Source organism: Pseudorasbora parva, chromosome 5 (assembly GCF_024679245.1).
Source record: "Pseudorasbora parva isolate DD20220531a chromosome 5, ASM2467924v1, whole genome shotgun sequence".
Lineage (NCBI taxonomy): Eukaryota > Metazoa > Chordata > Actinopteri > Cypriniformes > Gobionidae > Pseudorasbora > Pseudorasbora parva.
In genome coordinates this window covers 35,759,887-35,782,111 of record NC_090176.1, presented here as the reverse complement: position 1 = coordinate 35,782,111, position 22,225 = coordinate 35,759,887, and the positions used below count along the sequence as shown (strand labels likewise).

At 38.2% G+C, this 22,225-nt stretch overlaps 3 protein-coding genes across 5 annotated transcripts in view; all 3 read left to right on the top strand.

The window, feature by feature from the left end:
* LOC137075477 (interferon-induced GTP-binding protein Mx-like) overlaps window positions 1-8,442 on the top strand; it is a 29,698-nt gene extending 21,256 nt beyond the window's left edge. For 2 of the 3 annotated variants that reach the window (XM_067444057.1, XM_067444056.1), the window contains 5 exons: window positions 69-191; window positions 402-543; window positions 5,503-5,661; window positions 5,869-6,149; window positions 7,647-8,441. In XM_067444057.1, the coding sequence (XP_067300158.1) occupies window positions 69-191; window positions 402-543; window positions 5,503-5,661; window positions 5,869-6,149; window positions 7,647-7,880 (939 nt within the window). In that variant the 3' untranslated portion in view covers window positions 7,881-8,441. Of the gene's footprint in view, window positions 1-68; window positions 192-401; window positions 544-5,502; window positions 5,662-5,868; window positions 6,150-7,646 lie in introns of all 3 variants that reach the window. The other variant, XM_067444058.1, reaches the window with a different exon arrangement.
* Window positions 8,443-10,016: 1,574 nt separating this feature from the next.
* LOC137075472 (interferon-induced GTP-binding protein Mx) lies at window positions 10,017-17,672 on the top strand. The gene is made up of 12 exons (XM_067444047.1): window positions 10,017-10,208; window positions 10,682-10,907; window positions 11,003-11,140; window positions 11,271-11,425; window positions 11,706-11,844; window positions 11,961-12,159; window positions 12,443-12,521; window positions 13,017-13,139; window positions 13,226-13,367; window positions 15,832-15,990; window positions 16,120-16,415; window positions 16,748-17,672. The coding sequence occupies exons 1-11, from the start codon at window positions 10,194-10,196 to the stop codon at window positions 16,332-16,334; spliced, it is 1,590 nt and encodes a 529-aa protein (XP_067300148.1). The 5' UTR covers window positions 10,017-10,193; the 3' UTR covers window positions 16,335-16,415; window positions 16,748-17,672.
* A 189-nt stretch (window positions 17,673-17,861) lies between these two features.
* On the top strand, window positions 17,862-21,809 carry gatd3 (glutamine amidotransferase class 1 domain containing 3). The gene is made up of 7 exons (XM_067444053.1): window positions 17,862-18,042; window positions 18,678-18,730; window positions 19,170-19,283; window positions 19,410-19,529; window positions 19,726-19,818; window positions 20,697-20,853; window positions 21,218-21,809. The coding sequence occupies exons 1-7, from the start codon at window positions 17,938-17,940 to the stop codon at window positions 21,344-21,346; spliced, it is 771 nt and encodes a 256-aa protein (XP_067300154.1). The 5' UTR covers window positions 17,862-17,937; the 3' UTR covers window positions 21,347-21,809.
* Window positions 21,810-22,225: the final 416 nt, after the last annotated feature.

Genomic DNA, 22,225 nt, shown 5'->3' with positions numbered 1-22,225 from the left:
TGGGTACAACATTCTAGATTTGTTTGCACTCTAATGTTTCAATTTCCATCTTATTCCTTCACGTTTAGAAAACACTGCCACAGTTGCAGAAACAACTTGAGGACAAATTAGAGAAAACAACTGAGGATCTCAGAGAACTGGGAGATGGAGTTCCTACGGATGAACAAGAGAAGATACATTTTTTTATTACAGTAAAAAAAAAAAGTCACAGACACATCCTACAATACCGGCAACATCTGGCTAGACTTCTGAGTTTTCTATGAAATTTGATGATATTTACCCTACATTATTGCTAATGACTTCACCCTACGCTGGACATATTAATTGCATATATTCCACCCCAGGAATGTTTTTATCTGGATTTAATTTGAAATATTTCATGTTATTTTTGTGCTCTTCAGAAAATTCGCCAGTTCAATGATGTCATTGAAGGAGTAAAGAGGGCAGAAGAAGATCTAAACAAGTCAGACAAAAGGGTCTTTACCAAAATCAGGGAGGAATTTGGAAAATGGAAAATTGTCCTGGATGCCAAATACATTAAAAGTGAGTTTATAATAGAACTGTTGCATTAGTATTAAAGCATTAACTTTTGTTTCTGGGATGAGATAGAATTACTGATGGCCCCTTTTAAAACTACTTTCTCAGATTTTTAATCACATTTTTATTAAAAATTCAACCATATAAGGAACATAATCAAAACTCCAATGAATTAGGCCTATATACAGTTAGATTCCATGAGAACTGTCCACTTTGAAATACATGTAAATGGATAAGTCAAATTGAAAAAAAGGAGGAAAAAAAGGAAATCAGGGCTTTAATTTATCCAACATAATTTCAGTGATCTTTGCCCAGCTCTGAATAGTCCTGTCCTTTGCACCATCAGCATTGGGGAAAGTGTAATAAATTATTGCATTGTAATTTAGTTTTCTCGTAATACCCGTAAATTCAAGCTTTGCCTTTCGCATTTTAACACTCGATGACACTCATGGAGGAGGTCGAACTGGAAGCCATGTTAATCTTGGACTAAATCTGCCACCATAGGAGTTAAAACAAAATCAGAATTGAGAGGATCAGAAACTAATATTTACTGGATGGTCATATACCTTTTCACCGCTAGATGGGGGAAAATATCACACAGTGTAGCGTTAAGAATGACTTCAGTGCCGTTCTTTGTTCTAAATTTTCTCAGAGAAAAGCTTAACTCCAAGTCTTCCAGAGTCGCGGTCAAAGCTGATTCGAAAGACCGCCATTCACCAGATTCTGTGTTTACTAGAAGCATGCAAGCGCAACTCTGCCATCACTTTGTTAAGCCCCGCCCACCGACTCTATACACGATGTGATTGGCCCGACCAGAGTTTGGTTTTTACAGCTCAGAAGTAGCCTGACAAGCCAGACCCACATCAAGATGTTTGGTCTGGAAACTCACCATAGACAGGGCTCAGTCCGAGGGGCGGGATAAACGGTTGTCTTTCAAACTCCCTCTGCACGCGATAGGATAGCGCTACACCAACCAGAGTAACGACGGTGAAGGGGAGCTCGCTGACTGATTAAACATTCGCCGTATCCGGTCGGCTAAACTACGAACACATCTTCCCTTTTTAAGAATGACTTCAGTGCCGCTCTTTGTTCTTTTCTCAGAGAAAAGCTTAACTCCAAGTCTTCCGGAGGCACGGGCAGAGCTGATTCGAAAGACCGCCGCCGTTCGCCAGTTTCTGTGTTTACTAGAAGACTGTGTTACTAGAAGCACGCAAACGCAACTCGGCCGTCGTCATTATGGCCCCGCCCGCCGACTCTATAGCCTACCTACTAGGGATGGGACGAAATATCGTTTGACAAAATATCGCGATACAAAACGTGACGAAACGCATCGAGGTAGAAAAAAATGTATCGCGAAATAAAGATAGATGGCACTGCTGCATGATTTGCGTAGAATGAGGGTGGGGTGCAGCAGCAAACATTAATAGGGAAAGAAAAGGGTTGACATTAGCATTAATATTCTAAACCAAAAATGCAGTTATTGCCTACATAAACTACCATATTTTCTGTTTAACTTTTATTAGACTCCAGAAAGAAAAGGGCGTTTTTTCACTGAGCACATTCTCTGCAGTCTGAGCGCGATGCACTGCAGCTTACTCTCGCTCATGTCTGAGGTAAATCATTAACACCATCACCACTTACAGTACACCTGTTTTATTGAACTAAATACATTACAATCGGCTAAAACGAATGCACAGGTTACTTTCCTGAACAAGCGCGCTCCCGAGTCTGTGTTCTTCACACTGTCCACGTGAATCGCGGCCCAGTTCGGCGCGCACGCGCAAAATACCGGCAGTTCAACAGGAAATGCGGATCTCTTAAAGGGGCCGCACTATATTCCTACTCGTGTAATATGGACCTCCTCCAGGTATGGTGTGGTTCTGGTTCGCTCACTGGTACACATTAACAATTTTTCATACGAACTTTGCCCTGTTCTGAATTAAACTGCCAGTGTAAAAACTCCCTTTATATTCTTAAAATGAGAGAAATCACTAACAGTTACTTACTCATTATTTTTAAGTTTAGGCTTAAGAGAACAATTTCTTAGATAAACATATCTATGACCTTTGATATGTCTAGTCTTCATACTGTATTGATTATTATTGAATAAGTATGGTTTCACTAATAATAAATGTACATTTCCATAAAGCATGCATATTTGTCCATACCTATGTTGATTAGAGTATTACAAACTTAATTTAAACTTAAATTAAGATACATTTACAATTGCTAAAAAGGTGCGATTTAAAATCGAGTTAACTCATGACAATCATGCAGTTAATTGCGATTCAATATTTTAATCGATTGACATCCCTACAGTGCCCTCCACAATTATTGGCACCCCTGTTTAAGATGTGGTCGTGGACTTCTAAAAATTCTTCTTTTTTTTTAAACAACATAGAACCAAAATGCAAAAAAAGAGAAAAATCCTACCTTTCGTTTAAGTACATTACTTTGGTGGTAAAAAAATCACAGATTTGAAAAAAATAAAAATAAAATTTGATATCGTATCGTGACGTATCGTATCGTAACCCTGGCATATCGAGGTGCATCGTATCGTGAGTTTAAGTGTATCGTCCCATCCCTACTACCTACACGATGTGATTGGGCCGTCCAGATTCTGAGGAATACAGCTCAGATAGGAATTGAGAGTTGCTAGACCACACTTGCGGGCAAATTAAATTTGCTGCCACTAGGGTGCGTCTAGATTTCTAGGCTAGCTCAGAAGTGTATTGAGAGTTGCTAGACGACACTCGCGGCAGATTAGATTTTCTGCCGCTAGGTTGCGTCTAGATTTCTAGGCTACCGTACTCCCTAAAAAGTAACTACCGTATTTTCCGGACTATAAGTCGCACTTTATTTCATAGTTTGGCTGGTCCTGCGACTTATAGTCAGGTGCGACTTATACATTCAATTTAATTCATACTAACTGACAAGAATAAACATATAGCCGCGAGAGGGCGCTCTATGCTGCTCCTGTAGCCTACCCCTGAAAAAAAATACTGAAAACAGAAAAAAACTTAGAAAGACTGAACACAAACAAAATGCCCCAATAAAGAAAATCTTATTCTGCAAATTACAAACTGCATGTAAAATATGCAGCCGAGAAGGATTCACACAGCTTTCGTCACGTGCGGCTGAGCCTCTCCCTGAGTTCAAGCATCTGTGGACTCGTTCCTTCAGCTCTGGCCATCTTGCTTTTGTTTTCTTTATTACAATTAAAGTAACGTCTGCCTTTCGCCAGTCCCTCATAAGTTTCTCACTCACTTCAAACTTTCTTTCTTCTGCTTGGTTATGCACAGTGAGCGGGCGCGAGCGGGTCAATGCATGCGCGTGCGGCTCCCGCTCTGCTTCTGCCCTAATGCGACTTATAGTCCAGTGCGACTTATATATGTTTTTTTTCCTCTTCATGACGCATTTTTTGACTGACGCGATATATATTCTCAGGAGCGACTTCCGGAAAATATGGTAGTTGCATTTAAACTAATTTACTCACCGCCTGCGATTTCAAATCCGGCATCGAACTGGGCCCTGTTAAACAATCATCGCCAAAATGTAGGGAACAAACAAAAACACTTTCACAACTCCCTCGATGCTCTGGTCCCTTAACGCTCGGTTCTTTGGGAATGTGTGCAGGGTTGTCTTTCCCTGGCAACTAAAAACACACTTCTTTAGTGACATTGTTTATTTCTTGAAGTCCTGTGACCTGCGCAGCATCGCCGCCGACTTCCCTAAAGCAGAGGAAAGCGCTTTGAAGGCCATTCTTTTGCTCTCTCGCTCTGGTCTACGGGTGCGCTTTAAAGGTGTCATGAACTGGCTTTTTTATTTTCGTTATTTTATTTAGTTTGTGTGGTTTTTACATTCAAAAACATCATAACTAATAAGCTATTTTCTACACTGGTTTTGAGGCTCTCTCCAAAACGCTGGGTTTTGGTGGGCGTGCAGCACTGAAGACTTGGAAGTAAACGCCCACGGCGGATAAGATTTGCATATTCAATGAGCTTCAGCTCTCCTGTCAGTTCAGGGAGAGGAGAGAATGAGGGAGAAGCAACCAGAATGATTATCTCGATCATAGGGCTCGTGAACGTCTTTATCAAACAAACACAATGTTTTATTTCTCATCGACCCGCGATTGATTGGACTATTATTTTTATATTACAAATAGCCTGCAAGATCGGACGATATAAGCGCGAACTGCGCGCACACACATACACATTCGCCGCGCGCGCCGCCCTTCAGATGTCAACAAGAGAGAGAGAGAGAGAACAGCAGAATAAGAACGGAATAAGAGATTCGGACTTTGCGAGCCCTGGCCCATACGTGTCTGAGTCCAGCGTGTGAAAGGTATGTTCTGTTAGACACGTAAACATAAGGAAAATGATCTATAACAATACAATACCACATATGAAAACACGTTTTACTCACATGGTGTGTTGCACCATTCCTGTCGGATCCAAATCCAGCATCGACCGGAGATTTGTTTACAAACAATCCCGCAGTGAACTGAAGTGATATGTCTTTCCCATGTGAGCTGGAACTTCATTAAAATAAAGTTCAACCACTCATTCCTAATATTAGAATCAGAAGGAATCTTATGCAGGGACTGTGTTCTTCCACAACCAGCAATAGCCCAATATCTTAATCTTCCTCGATGTATTGTTGTTGACCAGCTAGCACGAGCCCTCCATGAGTCGGTGGGCAGGGCTACTGAACTACATTTGCTCATTATTCCGTAGAGGCAGTGTTTCGTCGCACACTGACGTCAGTAGAAGCACAGGACCGTTTGTTGAGCCTGGTGTCTATAAAAGCTTTTCTTTGACTAACAAGGAAGTTTACAGCTTTTAAACTTAGAGGTTATTCTTAATTACCATGACCTTTTATATATCAAAAGCTCAAGGAAAAGTTGATTCCTCAATTCATCACCCCTTTAATATCCTTTCTATTTCTTCTGTCTTTTCTTTCAAGCGGAGGAAACCCTCAGAGATGAGGTAGAAGAGTATGTTAGGACTCGAAGAGGAAAGGAGCTTCCTGGATTTGTGAACTATAGAACTTTCGAAAACATTGTCAAGAAACACATTGAAGAGCTGGAGGAACCTGCTTTAAAGTTGCTCAAAGATGTCACAGGTGAATGGCACCATAATGTTTGATGGTTTACAATGCCCTCAGTTTTAATATACATAAATTATTTATTACTGCTGTACAAGAAACAACTTTCTTTTAAAGATTGAAAGAATCATACAAATGCATAAAATTAGTGGCAATTAAGCATATAATACATTTTTTTACCTTATCTGATAAACTCCTCTGTTGTCTCATCTATTTTATTTACAGACATTGTTCACTCAAGTGTGGACTGTATTGTTAACTCTCATTTTAATGCCTTCTATCACCTGTTGAGGGCTTCTAAAGATCCAATTGAAGATTTTCTGAATGAGCAGTTTCAGAAAGCTGAGAAGAAAATACATTCTCAGTTTAAGATGGAGAAAATTGTCTACTCCCAAGACAGTCTATACAGCAATCAGCTTGACATTGTAAAACAAAAGAGTGGGCAAAGGCTGTTTATCAGTGCAGATGTACGTGAGATGGCACACCATCTCACCTCCTATTTAACGGTTTGTATACCTTATAAGTAAGTAATATTTGATCTGTAAAGGGTGAATTGTGTAGTCTCTGTACCACTAACAGAACTGCAAAGAATAACCAACTATTCATTACTCTGCAAACTAGTTAAATTCCTTCTAAACAGCATACTAGCACAGCTTGCATTGTTTACATTTAAAGGGGGGGGTGAAACACTCAGTTTCAGTCAATCTCATGTCAATCTTGAGTACCTATAGAGTAGTATTGCATCCTTCATATCTCCGAAAAGTCTTTCGTTTTATTATATTTGTAAAAGAAATATGGGCTGTACCGAGTCTTTCCGGAAAAAAACGAGCGCCTGGAGGCGTATCGTGTGGGCGGAGCTAAAGAATGACATATGCGCAAAGCGGTGACGTCCTCAAGCGTGGAGAAACCATAGACTGTAAAAAAATAGAAACCCATCGCTATCTCAGCTAATAGATATGATCCAGAATCTAATTCGGAGGCTGAAATAGAAACAGCAACAGCAGGACGTCCGTCTCTGTGGTATGTACTGTATTTAGAGGCCTGTCAACATGACATGATTCGGTTTATGGACTATTGTATGCGACCAAACCTTAGTAGCAAGCAAAACGGTTTTGCACGTCAGAGTAGTGTAACAAGTTACATAGAACAGCAATAAAGTCCGTTAGTGCATTTGAATGACGAAGCACGCGATCGTGTCGTTTACTGATGTTTACCTACGGGACGATAAGCAACAGCACAGACATTTGAAGCAGTTTTACTCACCGGCTGCTTCCAAAGCAGGACCGAACCTTTATCGCTGGGACGGCTCCGTCAAAAACAAGTGGAGATCCACTTTGCGATGCGACTGAAGCATTTCTGTGTTCAAATCGGTTCAAATGCAGCGCTGCCTTCCCGGAATGCTGTGCTGAAGCTTTGAAGTCGCTTAATGTCAAAGTGGAGGAATGAAGTGGAGCGCGGCGCGGACTATTACCGACATTAGTGTTCACGGACGACTGGATCTGCAGCTGAGAGCAGTTTACTGTTTACAGCGTGCATTTCCTCTCTCGCGCTAGTGACGCGCGCGCGCACCCTACCGGGAGAAGAGCCCGTACGGCCCATACAAGGACCTTCCGATCTTTTAACGTCAAGTAGACCCATACTCAAAAAAACTCTCCGAAACTTGTGAGAAACCGGAAGGAGTATTTTTGACACAGAAATACTCCATCAAACGTCCAACATTAGTTTTTGAAACTTTGACTATGTTTAGGATGGGAATCCAAGTCTTTAACAGTGTAAAAAGCTCAGTATGCATGAAACAGCATTTCACCCCCCCTTTAACTGATCCTTCATTTAAATGTGGGATAGAAGAAAAAAAAAATCTTAAAAGAATAAACAATTTTAGTTAATCTTTTACATTATCAAGAATGTGTGGCAAAGTCTTATGACATATTGATGTGTGCTAGTTATATTTTGTGTTAGAATTTTTATTTTTATTTGAATGTATACTTTGTATGGATTTGTAGATTACCTGTAACCGTCTGGCTAATCAAGTTCCACTGATAGTCCAGTACCACATGCTGGACCAGTACATCTCTCAGCTTCAGAATGCAATGCTTGCCATGATTGGAGGGAACAATCCAGGAATGCTACTCCGAGAAGATTCTAGTGTTGCACGTAAAAGGAGAGAATTAAAAGAGCGCCTTGAGCGTCTGAAAAATGCAGGCAAAGTTCTGTCCAAGTTTGTGTATTCTGTATAATTAAGGGTAGCACTGTCACCTCATAGAAAGAAGCTTTTTGATTCAAGTTCTGGCTGAGCATTATAGTGGAAAGTTACATCAATTAGTTACATGCAAAAAACCTTTTCCTTTTGAATCAATACAATTTCCTGGCTGTTCCTTTATTTTAAAGTCAGCATTAATTAATAATTTACTTAATCATTTTTTTATTTCATGTTTATGGTCTTATTGTGAATGATTCATAGTTTGTGAATATATTGTTTTTGTTGTAGTTTGATGCAGTCATGATGCTGTGTTTTTTGACGATTGGAAATTAAAGACACCTTTGTCCCTATAGAGAAACGATCAGTTTTGTTTGATTTATATTTAACTTTCCTTTGATATTTGTGGTGTGTTTTCATGCAAGACATTCATATCTAGAAATATAGACTTGTGGTATGGACAGGCCTCTAACAAATGTACTTTTTTGATCTCTTTACCTTTGATGGACAATCTGTCCAGTGGCTTTCTCCCGCCTGGTCCAAAACACCGGAATAGGCCCCAGCATCCCCATGACCCTTCAGAAGGCAATTGTTTTACCATCTTTAACAAGTGGCAACCAGGGCTGGACTGGGGCTAAAATTCGGCCCTGGCAAACCCAGCCCATCTGGCCCATGAGTTCGCTGTGAATGTTTTTGCTGGGGTTAGGGCCTTAAATTGGAGTAAATAAATAAATCTAGGACAAGAAAAAAAGAATATTGGATATTATCGAATTTACTGCAAATGCAGACAAACAACTTAATATTGCACTTTTGTCACACAGAAATGCACTTGACAGTAAAGCACTGATTGTAAGCTATGGATGCAGTAAATTTACGGCTATTAAATTCTGTCATCATTTACTCATCATCATGAATTCCAAATCTCTGACTTTCTCTCGTCCATGACACCCAAAAGAAGGTATTTTGAATACTTTGCAACCAAAGCCCTTTTGGTTAGGCTACCATTTGAATATTATCTAAACAAAAAACAGACTCAAATCCTTTTCTTTTATATTACAAAAAAAATTAAAAAAAATAATGTAGGTTTGGAATGACATTAGGGGGATCACATTTTTGGGTTGAATCATATTTTTCAAGAGTTAACATTACCATTAGTATATGGTTTGTAAAATAGTATATAAACCATATATAATAAACTATTGATTTTGTAGCCTAAAAAAAATAATACTGTAAACACAAATGTAGAAAATATGAAAACAGCCTCTATAAAAGTGATTCCTAATCCTCAATATTTAATGTAGGTAATAATAGCAACATTTTTAATAAATATGTTTTTTTCCAAAACACCTGATTTTTTCACTGTCAGTAGTTGCAAGGTAAATTGTGGTTGTGCTAAAGAGACAAGTTTAGTTAGCCTATATTGCCGTTTACCACTTTACCTCGTCATGTATTTCCACGCTCGGCTGTTTTCAGCTAGTTATATCACAGAACCTGTAATGTTCCTATTTCACACAATTGTATAAAACAAAGTGCCGTTCACTTTAAAGAGCAGCAGAAACCTATGTAGGCTACTATAAGGCACTTTTACCGTTTTTGATGAAAGGACAAAACGTGATGCTACACTTTCAAAACAAAAATAAAATTAATTATAAAAAACAGGCCTCTGCGTGACTGGAGGCAGGAATGCCTAACTACATAAAAGGCTGTCAACAAACCAAAATGAAAGAAGCTAAACGTATATATAATTTATTAACACATTCCAACTAATTTATTTTAAAGGGACAGTTCACTTTAAAATGGAAATTCTGTCATCCTTTACTCAGCCTCAAGTTGTTTCAAACCTGTATGAATTTCTTTCTTCAGTTGAACACAAGGGGAGATATTTTGAATAATGTCAGTAACCAAACAGTTAACTGGAGCCATTGACTTCCATAGTAGGAAAAAAAAAATACTATGGAAGTCAATGGCTCCAGTTAACTGTTTGGGTTACTGACATTCTTCAAAATATCTCCCCTTGTGTTCAGTTAAAGAAAGAAATTCATACAGGTTTGAAACAACTTGAGGCTGAGTAAAGGATGACAGAATTTCCATTTTAAAGTGAACTATCCCTTTAAACGTGAAATCCCGCCTACTCGTGGCGTAAGCCCCTTCCACTTGCACATTTGTCAAATCCCTCCTACTTGCGGAATAAGCTCCACCTGTTTGCGGCGTAAGCTCCTCCTACCTGCAGGTCTCCGGGCTGCAGCGTCGCGATATATACTTTGCATGTCTATGAGTTTGATGAGAGAAATTCTATTCCGAGCGAAATTGAAGACACTTGTCAACTGACATCGACCAATAGTGTGTTTGTTAAATGCACCACAAAACGGTAAATATTCACTCCACGTTGTGACGTTTTAAATTCAACGGATATTTATGCATTTATCACAGGGTTATCACGATCTTCGTGTCGGCGCGTGGCGTGACGCGTTTCTCGCGGCGGAGGCCGCGGAGCCGTTGATGAATCTAGTGCGTAACTAACGTTATCCAGTCGTTCAGTAATTTGTAAAAGTTATGAAGCAAGTTTTACGGAAAACGTTGAATGTTTATTTTTTGTCGACTTTCACGTTGAATTTGGTTTGGAAATAGTGCTAAAATGGATAAGTCTGTCCCGACTGGTAAATCCATGGAACTCGGGTTATTCAAAATTCAAATAACTCTATTGACGGCGGCGCCCTTATGTCCTTTATCCATATTTACTATATTTTTTTGATAAAAACGTTGACCAGACAATAACATCTCTGGCTGAACTAACTTACTTGCTGTCATTTCTTTAAAAAAAAGTTTTTTTTCTTCAGGCAGACTTTAGACATGTCTCCACGAGTTTCTTCAAAGGTAGAAATTAGTGGTCTGAACCAGCACTATGAAGAGAAAGTGCGCCCATGCATTGATCTAGTGGACTCTCTCAGGTCATTGGGTGTTGAAAAGGACCTAAACCTGCCGGCTATTGCTGTCATAGGTGACCAGAGCTCAGGAAAGAGTTCTGTGTTGGAAGCCCTATCTGGAGTGGCGCTGCCTAGGGGAACAGGTACTTTCACCACAAATACAATACATTACAAGTATATCTATCTATATATTACTAAAGAACACTACAGTTGTGACCATCAAGTATATTAAACACAGGTATTGTGACACGTTGTCCTCTGGTGCTGAAACTAAAAAAAATTACAAAGGACAAAAACTGGCATGGATTGCTGTCGTATAAGGATCAAAGACAGCAACTGAAGGACCCAGCTGAAATAGAGAATGCTGTCTTAAATGGTCTGTATTATCAAACATTTAATTTTATGAATAACAGTTTGAGAACTTTAATTTCCTGTGCGTCTTTAGAATAGTTGAATAAACTGTTTTGTGATCTGTGTGATAATTGTGGCATGGTATTGTTTTGTAGCTCAGATAGTATTGGCTGGAAAGGGAGAAGGAATCAGTCATGAAATGATCACTCTGGAGATCCAGTCCAGTGATGTCCCTGACCTCACTCTCATTGATCTGCCAGGCATTGCTAGAGTTGCCACTGGCAACCAGCCAAAAGACATCGAGAAACAAGTAAGACAATTTGCATATGGAAATATGTAGAAATGTTTATAGCATTCCAATATTTTTGGATAGCAGCTCCTTTACACACAATTTCTCAGACCTGTAAATGTAAATGCTGGTGTGGGTGGTTATTATATTAATCGGAATCTCAAATTATATTTCCGGTTGGACTGCGCTATTTATAATGAATGTGTGTCACAATACAAAAAAAAAAAAAAAAGTCAATAGTTTAATTCAGGAATAAAGTCTACCCCTTCAACATTACTAATGTAAGAGATTCCTGTAACAGATAAAAGATCTAATTGAAAAGTTCATTAAAAGACAAGAAACCATCAGCTTGGTTGTGGTGCCTGCAAACATTGACATCGCAACCACTGAGGCACTGCAGATGGCATCCAAAGTAGATTCAACCGGACAAAGGACCCTGGGTATGTAGCATTTTACTGAAAAAGTGACGTACATATACATTGTTCCTGTTCCTGATTGGTGAAAAATTGTAAAATAAAACACTGATAAGAGTATAGACAAATATTCATTTCTGCAGGTATTCTGACTAAACCAGATTTAGTGGACAAAGGCATGGAGGATACGGTGGTCAGAACAGTCAATAATCAAGTGATACAACTGAAGAAGGGCTACATGATGGTGAAGTGCAGAGGCCAGCAAGACATCAATGAGAAGCTTGATCTGATCAAAGCGCTGGAAAAAGAAAGATGTTTTTTTGACGAACACGCTCATTTCAGGCAAGTGTGTTCTTTCACAATTGAAGCATGAGCTCATGTCTGTGGAGGAAAAACAATTGTGTGAATAATTATTTTTTAAATATGCAGGCAAGATGTTTGTGAGATATAAATGAATGCTCATGACATTCATCACATGTTATATTTTAGTAATGTTTGTTGCAATGACACTGTTTATATATTTATACTTGTTTCGCATAACCCACTGATAAAAAGTATGCAAAATGCTGTAGTTATGCTGCAGTCGTCAACTTGCTTTTCATTCAAATAAATTTTTTCCCTTCAGGTCTCTTTTTGAGGAAGGAAAAGCTACAATACCCCTTCTCGCAGAAAGACTGACAAAAGAATTAGTTGAACATATTACTGTACGTATGCTCGATTATGGCAAAAATCACAGTCATGATTATTTTGATCAATATTGCAATTAAGGTTATCAAGATTAGGATAGGGAGATAAATCCTATTTGAGTTGTTTTGTTTTCCTCCTTTTTTACAATAGCAATACATCAAGGAAATTTTGATTACCGCCACTGAATCTTACAGTTTGTTACCAAATTTGATACCACAGCAAAAAGTACTAATACTAGACTAGTATTAAACTAATGCAAATTTTAATGCAAATCCTCAAGCAATTGTTGAAAACATGTAAACAGTCAGTATTACAATGAAAACAGAAGCCAATTACAAGGACTAATAAAATAGATCTGATGAATCACTCAGACAAAGAATAACATTCATCATGCACAATGGCAAAGAACAGATTAGGTTTAGAAGACTAAAATAGAATAGGAATAGGACAGGAATTTTGATCGTCTTTGGCATTATAATGTCTCCATTTCCAAGTAATTTCTTTACTTTTAGAAAACGCTGCCACAGTTGCAGAAACAACTTGAGATTAAATTAGAGAAGACGACTGGGGATCTTAGAGCACTGGGAGATGGAGTTCCTACTGATGAACATGAGAAGAGCAATTATCTGATTATGGTAAAATTATCTGATTATAAACTAAATGTGTTTTTACTTGGCATTTTTCTTTAATCTAATAACCTGTTGATGCTTGCGCTCTGCAGAAAATTTGTCAGTTCAATAATGCCCTTGAAGGAGTAAAAAGGGCAGAAGAAGATCTAAGAAGCTCAGACATGAGTGTCTTCACCAAAATCAGGCAGGAATTTGGAAGATGGAAACGCATTCTAGATGACAAAACCATAAAAAGTGTGTTTAATAATATAATTTGTTTATATAAAATTATAACATTGCAGCATAAATTTTAAATGATCAGTGACAATGTTGTGCAAGTTTATATTGCTATAATTTGTTCTTATTTTGCACTTTCTAAAAATGTTACGATTTATATCTTACATTTACAGAAAGTTTAAATCTGGCACGCCACAGGTAATAGTGGGTTAGAGATGGAAATTAAAATTAATAAATCGGTGAACATTTAACCATGACAAATGAGAAGGAAGATTGGATTCTTGAATTAAGCTCTGTTCTAGAATATTCTCATTACTAGAAAGCAGTTCACCTATTTAAGGATCCTTACCAAGGCAATGTAGCCTTTAAAGGACAACTCCGGTGAGAAATGAACCTAGGTTGAATTAAAAGATGGTTACAGAGTACATAGTTCTCTGGGATGCGTTTTCATGGAAATCGAATGTAAAGAGTTTTATCTCTAAAACAGATTATCTTATAACGCTTGTCTATGGGGCACAGGGTAAGTGAAATTAAATCGCTAGTTAATACCACTAACAAGGCTAAAAAAAAAAATAGCCTCACACTAACACGGTAGTATAATAAGGGTCCCTACATGCAAACCGAAGCATTGAGAACTTTGTAAGTGTACAAACAGTTTAAAAAGAAGATACTTTATAAACACAGTGCATTACGCGTTCACGGACAGGCGCCATCTTGGAAAACAGTCTAGACTCCGTGTTAGTGTGAGGCTATTTTGAGCCTTGTTAGTGGTATTAACTAGCGATTTAATTTCACTTACCCTGTGCCCCATGGACAAGCGTTATAAGCTAATCTGTTTTTAGAGATAAAACTCTTTACATTCGATTTTCATGAAAACGCATCCCAGAGACTGATCTACTCGGTAACCATCTGTTAATTACCCCTAGGTTCATTTTTCACCAAGTTAATTAAATGACATCTTACCACAATTAATGTGAATCAACCATCAAGCTTGTGATATTGTTTCTTGAGTTCCTTCGAATGCATTTAAGCCACTTCTGTGCAGAAGCAAAACGTCTGTGTGGGCATGCAATATACATACTGGTTTCAGTTTAGCCCTCTGTGCTGCAGGGCTGTCTATGTCACGATTTTATTACTGGCGTACTGCTTAAAGGAACACTCCACCATTTTTAGAAATGGGGCTTACTCAAATTCTTTCCTACATTTAGATGTGAGCAAATGCATTTCTCCGTGCATGCATTGTTTTAGTTTGGCAGGGTCGCCGCTCACTTAGCTTAGCATAATGAATGAAATTCTATGTTGCCAGCTAGCATGTCCCGAGTAAAAGTGATCCAAAAAACACCTAATTACTTCTTGTGGCCTGCGTATTCACAACGAGTACAATTAGTGATGCAGATTAAGACTAGGCGTTGTCCTAAGCAGATATTGACTTTTGACAATAATATGGGGAAGCACAGGCGAAGCACTGCTACTTGGGCGCAGAGATATCACACAACACATTGCGATCGCTCAACAGCCGGTGGAAGTTAGGATGAGAGCCATTGTGTGTTGCTGTGTGTTTTGCGAGTACTGCAGGATGGATCAACGCCATGAAATCCTTGGTAGCTGTGACACAACTGCAGACAAGCTCATCTTGATCTGATGCATTGAACCTGGTCCTCGATGGCAGTAACTTGTCCTACTCTTCACAGCACAGACACTCTATTTCAGTTGGCATAGAGTGACATTTTCCACCACACTCACACCACCAGTGTTGGCACTTATCCTCACGTCCTCCGCTGTTGAGCAATTTGCAACCTCCTCCTGATGTTCTATTTCCAAAGCACGCAGGCGTAGCTCCTCTTCTGAAAACTGGTTCATAGAGGTATGGTTCTGGATCTTGACTGTCTAAGAAATAACCCTCTTCGTCTCTCACAAAATCAGCCATGTTCATCGCCATTCATGTACTGTATGAAAAATAGTCAGCTACCATTCACGCCGGTATGTTGTTGGAAATTGTGGGATTTCATGTGTTGTGTGATATATCTGCGCCCAAGTATCAGTGCTTCGCCTGTGCTTCTCCACAATATCTGCCTAGGAAATCGCCAAATCTTAATCTGAATCGCTATTTTGTGAATATGCAGGGCACAAGAAGTAATTAGGTGGTTTGTTTGGTTTGTTTTTTGGATCACTTTTACTCGGGACATGCTAGCTGGCAACATAGGATTCCATTCATTATGCTAAGCTAAGCTAGCGGCAACCCTGCCAAAATAAAACAATGCATGCACCGAGACAAAAATGCATTTGCCCACATATCTAAATGTAGGAAAAAAGTTGAATAAGCCCTATTTCTAAGAAAGGTGGAGTGTTCCTTTTAGCCAATGGTAAAGTAAAAAATAAGGCAGATAATTTTCAGAATTGTATCCTTTTTTGGTAATATGCAAACCTACTCAATCAATGATTTTTATTCTTTTCTATATTTTTTTCTGTCTTTCCTCTCAAGCTGAGGAATCCCTCAGAGATGAGGTAGAAGAGTATGTTAGGACTCGAAGAGGAAAGGAGCTTCCTGGATTTGTGAACTATAGAACTTTCGAAAACATTGTCAAGAAACACATTGAAGAGCTGGAGGAACCTGCTTTAAAGCTGCACAAAAATGTCACAGGTAAATGGCAGTATTTCAAGATGGTTTGAAGTGTTGCATGCAAAAAAAAAATAAAAAAAATAAAATGCATAAAATTGCTGTGTCCTCCTTTAATTTGCTGCTCTGCTTTCTTGTGTCCTTGATTTACAGACATTGTTCACTCCTGTGTGAACCGCATTGTAAGCTCTCATTTCAAGGCATTCTCTCACCTATTAAGGGCCACCAAAGATCCAGTTGAGGATTTTCTTGATGAGCAGTTTCAGAAAGCTGAGGCGAAAATACATTCTCAGTTTAAGATGGAGAAGATTGTCTACTCCCAAGACAGTCTCTACAGCAATCAGCTTGACACAGTAAAACAAAATTAAAGTGTTACAGCTTATGGGCAAAGGCTGTTCGTCAATGCAGATGTACGTGAGATGGCACAGCATCTCACTGCCTATTTTACGGTAATTATTAGAAATATTTAGGCATCTGTCCACATACCTGAAGATTTAGAAATCTTTGTTGTTTAATCCCTCTGAATGTTTTTTTTTTTTGCCACTATTTACACTTGGCAGTTGCAAAAACAATAATTGTTCTCCAAAAGCATATGATTGTTTTTTTTGTTGTTGGCTTCAATCTTAGGATAGCAGAAATATTTTAACATTAAAACCACAACACCTTCTTCTGTCACATGCAAGGAGACGTTAAATTATTTGTGGCAGAGTCTTAAAAGAAATATTGAATTTGCTTGTTATGGTTTAGAATGAATTTGAATGTATTTTGTATGTATTTGTAGATTACTTCTGACCGTCTGGCTAATCAAGTTCCACTGATAGTCCAGTACCACATGCTGGACCAGTACATCTCTCAGCTTCAGAATGCAATGCTTGCCATGATTGGAGGGAACAATCCAGGAATGCTGCTCCGAGAAGATTCTAGTGTTGCACGTAAAAGGACAGAATTAAAAGAGCGCCTTGAGCGTCTGAAGAGTGCAGGCAAAGTTTTGTCCAAGTTTGTGTATTCTGTATAATTAAGTCTCTGTTGTTCATTAGTGTATTTTTGCTGCACCAATCCCAGATGTTTTGCAATGGGGTGTTATTGGAGTTTATTTTGTACATGTATGGGTAGTTTACCACACAACATTTAAAGGGATAGTTCACAAAAAAAAAAGTCATCATTTACTCACACTCAAATTGTTCCAAACCTGTGTTTCTTTGTTCTGCTGAAAACAAAGGATGATATTCGGAAGATGGTTTATAGCCAAGCAGATCTCGGCAGCCACTGATTACTATATATTTCTAAGACTTGCTTGGTTACAAACATTCTTCCATATATTCTTTTGTGTTCAGCAGAACAAAAAAACTTATACAGGTTTGGAACCACTTGAGTGTGACTTTTTTTCATGTCTTTTGGAAACTGTCCCACAGTTTGTTTTAGACTATATTTTCTTCTATATTATGTGTGTATCCAGTTTTCTTACTGTTAATGTAGGGATCCCTGATTCAATATTAAGTTAAAAAGAACTATATAGATCTAGTAATAACGTCAAACATTTACTCAAAATGTTATGATACTGTTCTTTGATAAATGGAAATTAAGTCACTTTTACACATTTAAAGAGAAATTGTCACTAGGCAAAAGATTTAGATTACTCTTGGTATTTGTAATATTTTGCCATGTGAGATTTATAATCTAAGAATGTACTTAAAAATAAAAATGGTGAAAGGTTTTTATGGTCGTTTTTAAAACTAGTTTCAACTAACTTTTAACTTGTTAGTAAATTGTATAGTTATATTGCCAGGTCATTGCTATTCATTATACTCTGGTCTATGAGCAAGACCTAGACCGTGGTGGATTGGCACAGTAAACTGCAGGTGGCGGTATGTTTCTCTGTTTTCCATCCGTCAGTACTCAGTAACTCCGAAGAAGGCAGCGGTTCTCCATGTCCTCGGTGTGAACCGTGTGAACACACCGTCACTCCGCACCATGTTTGCTCTTCGCTCGGTGTTTCGCAGTACTGGGTACTTCAGATATGCGGCTGCTGCCCAGTTTCATGCATCTTCAAATTTAAGTGGCGCAAAAGTCGCTGTTGTAAGTAGTAGTTATGCAGACCCAAACTGGTGTTGCACGTGAGTTTTGTTGGCGCTCTATGTCAAAATACCTTAACTTACACGTTTCAGTGTCATATTAGAGCTGACTGTGTATTGTGTGAAATTAAATAGAGTTCATGATTTCAAAAAATGTTCTGCATTTTTAGTGGGAGTTTAACTGTGTAGCTACTGAAAGTTCATTCTCGGTTCTGGTGTCATGTCACCTGTGTAAGTCTAAGTTAATTTGTATAAAACAGTAGAAATCAGTGATACTTTTACAATACAGGCTAACGTTACCAGAAAATAGTCACTGTCAGGCGGTTATTATATAGAATAAAGCAGGGCGAACACAGCAACACTATTACAGGAATATAAAGTTGTAATTTAACCTTCACTAATCGATAAACGAGACGCAAGATGGCGCCAGTTGCGTTTATAATACAGGCAATAAAAGCGAACGATTAGGGTCCGCGGTGACATGACAGTACAGCGAGCCGTCAGTATCATTAACGCTGGTGAGCGATTTATCAGTTTATGTAATTCGTAAGGCGTTTAATGTGTTTTTGTTTACTGCTTTCTAGCTCGTCCCAAAACACATGCCGACAAGAGTTCTGAGTTCTAACTTTTATTCATTAGGTGCTTTCTGGATGTGGTGTTTATGATGGCACTGAAATCCATGAGGCGTCTGCGTGAGTAACTTAAACATTTATATGTCTCTTTACTATTTTTTTTTCTTGAGTTATTCAGTGGATTCACAAAAAGCTCTAGTTCTATAAAGGACAGACAACCAACAGGGTAATTGCATAGAAGGGCTCTTCTTGCATGGGTTTCATGCGAGACTTTAGTGTCCAAACTTGGTCGAGGAGGGCAGTCCTGAAGAGTTTAGCCCTCAACAAACCTGGAAGTTTCTAGTTTGCCTATAGTAAAACCTTAGTTGGTTCTGTTGTGTTTAATGTGGGTTGGAGAAGCTGGAACCAGGATTGGACACCCCTACTTTAGGACTTCTCTACTACTGTAAATGTCACAATTTAGGACATTTTTCAGTAGCAAATGTGTTTCTGCATCAGAGCTATTGCTTGAACTATTTTCTTTTGCGTGAATGTTTATGCTGTTTGTTTGTGTATGTAGAATCCTTGTGCATCTGAGTCGGGGAGGAGCAGAGGTTCAGATGTTTGCTCCCGATGTTTCTCAGATGCATGTGATAGACCACGGCAAAGGTCAGCCTGCGGAGACAGAGTCAAGGTGAAGGTCCATTGTATACCTTAGCAAAACTGGGCACTTGTGTTTTTTGTTACCTTAGGAGTTGAAGTGTTATGAAATGCCATAAACATTAATAATCCAACTTGCTCAACTTTTCTTTTTATATAGGAACGTCTTATCAGAATCAGCACGTATCGCAAGGGGCAACATCACTGACCTGGCACAACTGAGTGCCAGTAATCATGATGCTGTCATCTTCCCAGGTGGTTTCGGTGCAGCTAAAAACCTGTGAGTGCTGTGACTAAATGTGATAAACTGGACTTTTAAAGAAAGTCTTTTAAAGAAAATATTAAACATTAGACCAATGCTACACTTTTTGATAAGCATTGTTTGCATTTAGATATATTTTAAATAGCCACTGACATATTTTTGTTGTAATCCTCATCTCTCTGTATATTATCTTCTGTATCTTTACCATCATCAGGTCATCATTTGCTGTTGATGGGAAGGACTGCAAAGTAAATAAGGAAGTGGAGCGGGTTTTAAAGGACTTCCATAAAGCAGGAAAACCAATCGGGTAAGTGGTTTTAAATTACTACCTATATTCACATTAATTAATGATGGCGAAGTAAGCTATTTTCTCTGAATGTTTCTTTTTCTTCTGATCCATTAGCCACTATATATAAATAACTAGAAGAATAACAGTGGTGTAAACAGTAAACCCATTCATGTTTTTCCCATTCATCAACCCATTCACCAATGGCCAGAAGCAATCAATTTACATATGGCTGTGTGCTTTTATTTTATTTGGGGTCTTTTTGTGCTTGTATGTGTTAAATATATTGCTATACAGAAAGGTATTTTAATGTAGGTATTTCAATCATTTAAAGTCATTTAAATAAAATGTATGTTCCTGAGATTTGGACCATAAGAAGGCCTAACATTTGCTTAAAGTGCACTGTGTCAAATTTGATTTATAACCTTATTTAAAAAGTGTTATAACCTTATGTTAAAAAGCAACTAGTGCTCTAGTCAGTAACTTCAAGTGCCCTGGAGTAAGGTCCTGTCCCAAATGGCACACTTTGTGCACTTGTGGTGTTGTGAGCTTACAATGGCCACTGCGTGCCGTGCACATATTTAAGTCCACAAGACTATATGGTGTCACTTTTTCATTTTAGTTTTTAGAAGGGTTTTGCGAGTGCCCCCTGATACACACCCTTGTTGAACACTTTTGCTGACATGAGCTCCACAGCAAACTTCTTCCGGACAGTCAATGTGGAATAATGTCACATTAAGTATAGACCAGAGACTGAAAGATCTTAGTGTTCTATTTTAGACAGGTCCTTAGATTTATGAAGTGCTTTGAAATAAATACAAAAAATATTTGTCAATCAAATCAGACTTTATAGGGATTTGTTTTATTATAAAGCATTGACTCTGTCTTCTGATCACCAGGTTGTGCTGTATATCTCCAGTGTTGGCAGCAAAGGTTCTCCCTGGTGTGGATGTGACAGTAGGTCATGAGGAAGAGGAAGGTGGGAAGTGGCCATATGCTGGTACTACACAAGCCATCACTGCACTGGGAGCCAAACATACTGTTAAAGAAGTCACCATATCCTACCTGTACAGCTCTCCTCTCCTCTCCTCTCCTCTCCTCTCCTCTCCTCTCCTCTCCTCTCCTCTCCTCTCCTCTCCTCTCCTCTCCTCTCCTCTCCTCTCCTCTCCTCTCCTCTCCTCTCCTCTCCTTAATTGAGATTAAAAAGTAATTCATGACATCAATTCGTAATCATGAGATAAGTCATAATAATTACATGCTAATTCATAATGAGATGATAAATCATACTAAGTCTATCTCATAATTGAGATTAAAAAGTAGAATATTTTAATGTCAATTTTGACTTTTCTTGTTAATTTATGTCTCATTAATGTTATGAAAGCTTTGTTTTTCTGAATTAACCTTGACCTTCCATCCTTACGAATCACATGTGGACCAGAAGAATAAGGTGGTGACTACACCTGCATTCATGTGCGAAACAAAGTTGCACTTCATTTTTGATGGGATTGGTGCTATGGTGAAAGACGTCCTAAAGCTCAGCAAGAAGTAAAAGTACACCAGTACATCAGTATCTTCATGTTCACTACATAGAGCTCATTACTCAAATAGTATCTGTATCAGACTGCATAAATTAAAAATTAGTAGGCTATATATTGCTGTGATTTGCAAAAGTCTGTGAAAGAACTGACAGACATTACTAATCAATCATGTATCTGCCTGATAGTGTTAAATGGTATTCTGGGGAATATCCAGCAGAGGGCACTCTATGTCTTGAAAAAGTAAATGTGAACTAAATGTAGCACTATGATTTTTCAATTTTTAAAACTTCAATTGAATTTCCCATGTAAAGGAAAACTTATCTTTAAAAAAAAAAAAACTGAAATTGACCTTGAGATTTCATAGTATTAACTTAATACAGTGCACTAATAAAAGCTTGATGTGTCATTGTGTTCTTTAAATGTGTTAGACTTGGTGTGTGTTGGAAAATAAAGTAAATCATTTTCTATAAAAAAGATCAGTGGCTAGTCATTTATTAATCACCACTTAAAAGCAGTAATGTCATGTAGTGTAATTCAAATTATTTCAAACTCAAGGTTTTCTTCAATAGTTGCCAAAGTGCCCTATAACTATGACAGGGTTGTGTGTCATTCAGAATTGAGTTGAGAAGACATTTTAAATGAAACTTCAATTCTAAATATGATTTGAATTAACAAACAGGATGCAGAATTGCAATTCAAATGTGAATATACACTAGCGTTCACAAGTTTGAGATCAGTGCGATGTTTAAAAAATGTTTTTGAACATTTCTTGTTCATTGAGTTTGATGCTAAATTTAATGGAAGGCGATCCATAATAGTCTTATTTTTCTTTGCCTATAGTATGATGTCAAAAGTGTCACAGCTTAACCCATTCTCTCATAGCCTAAAGA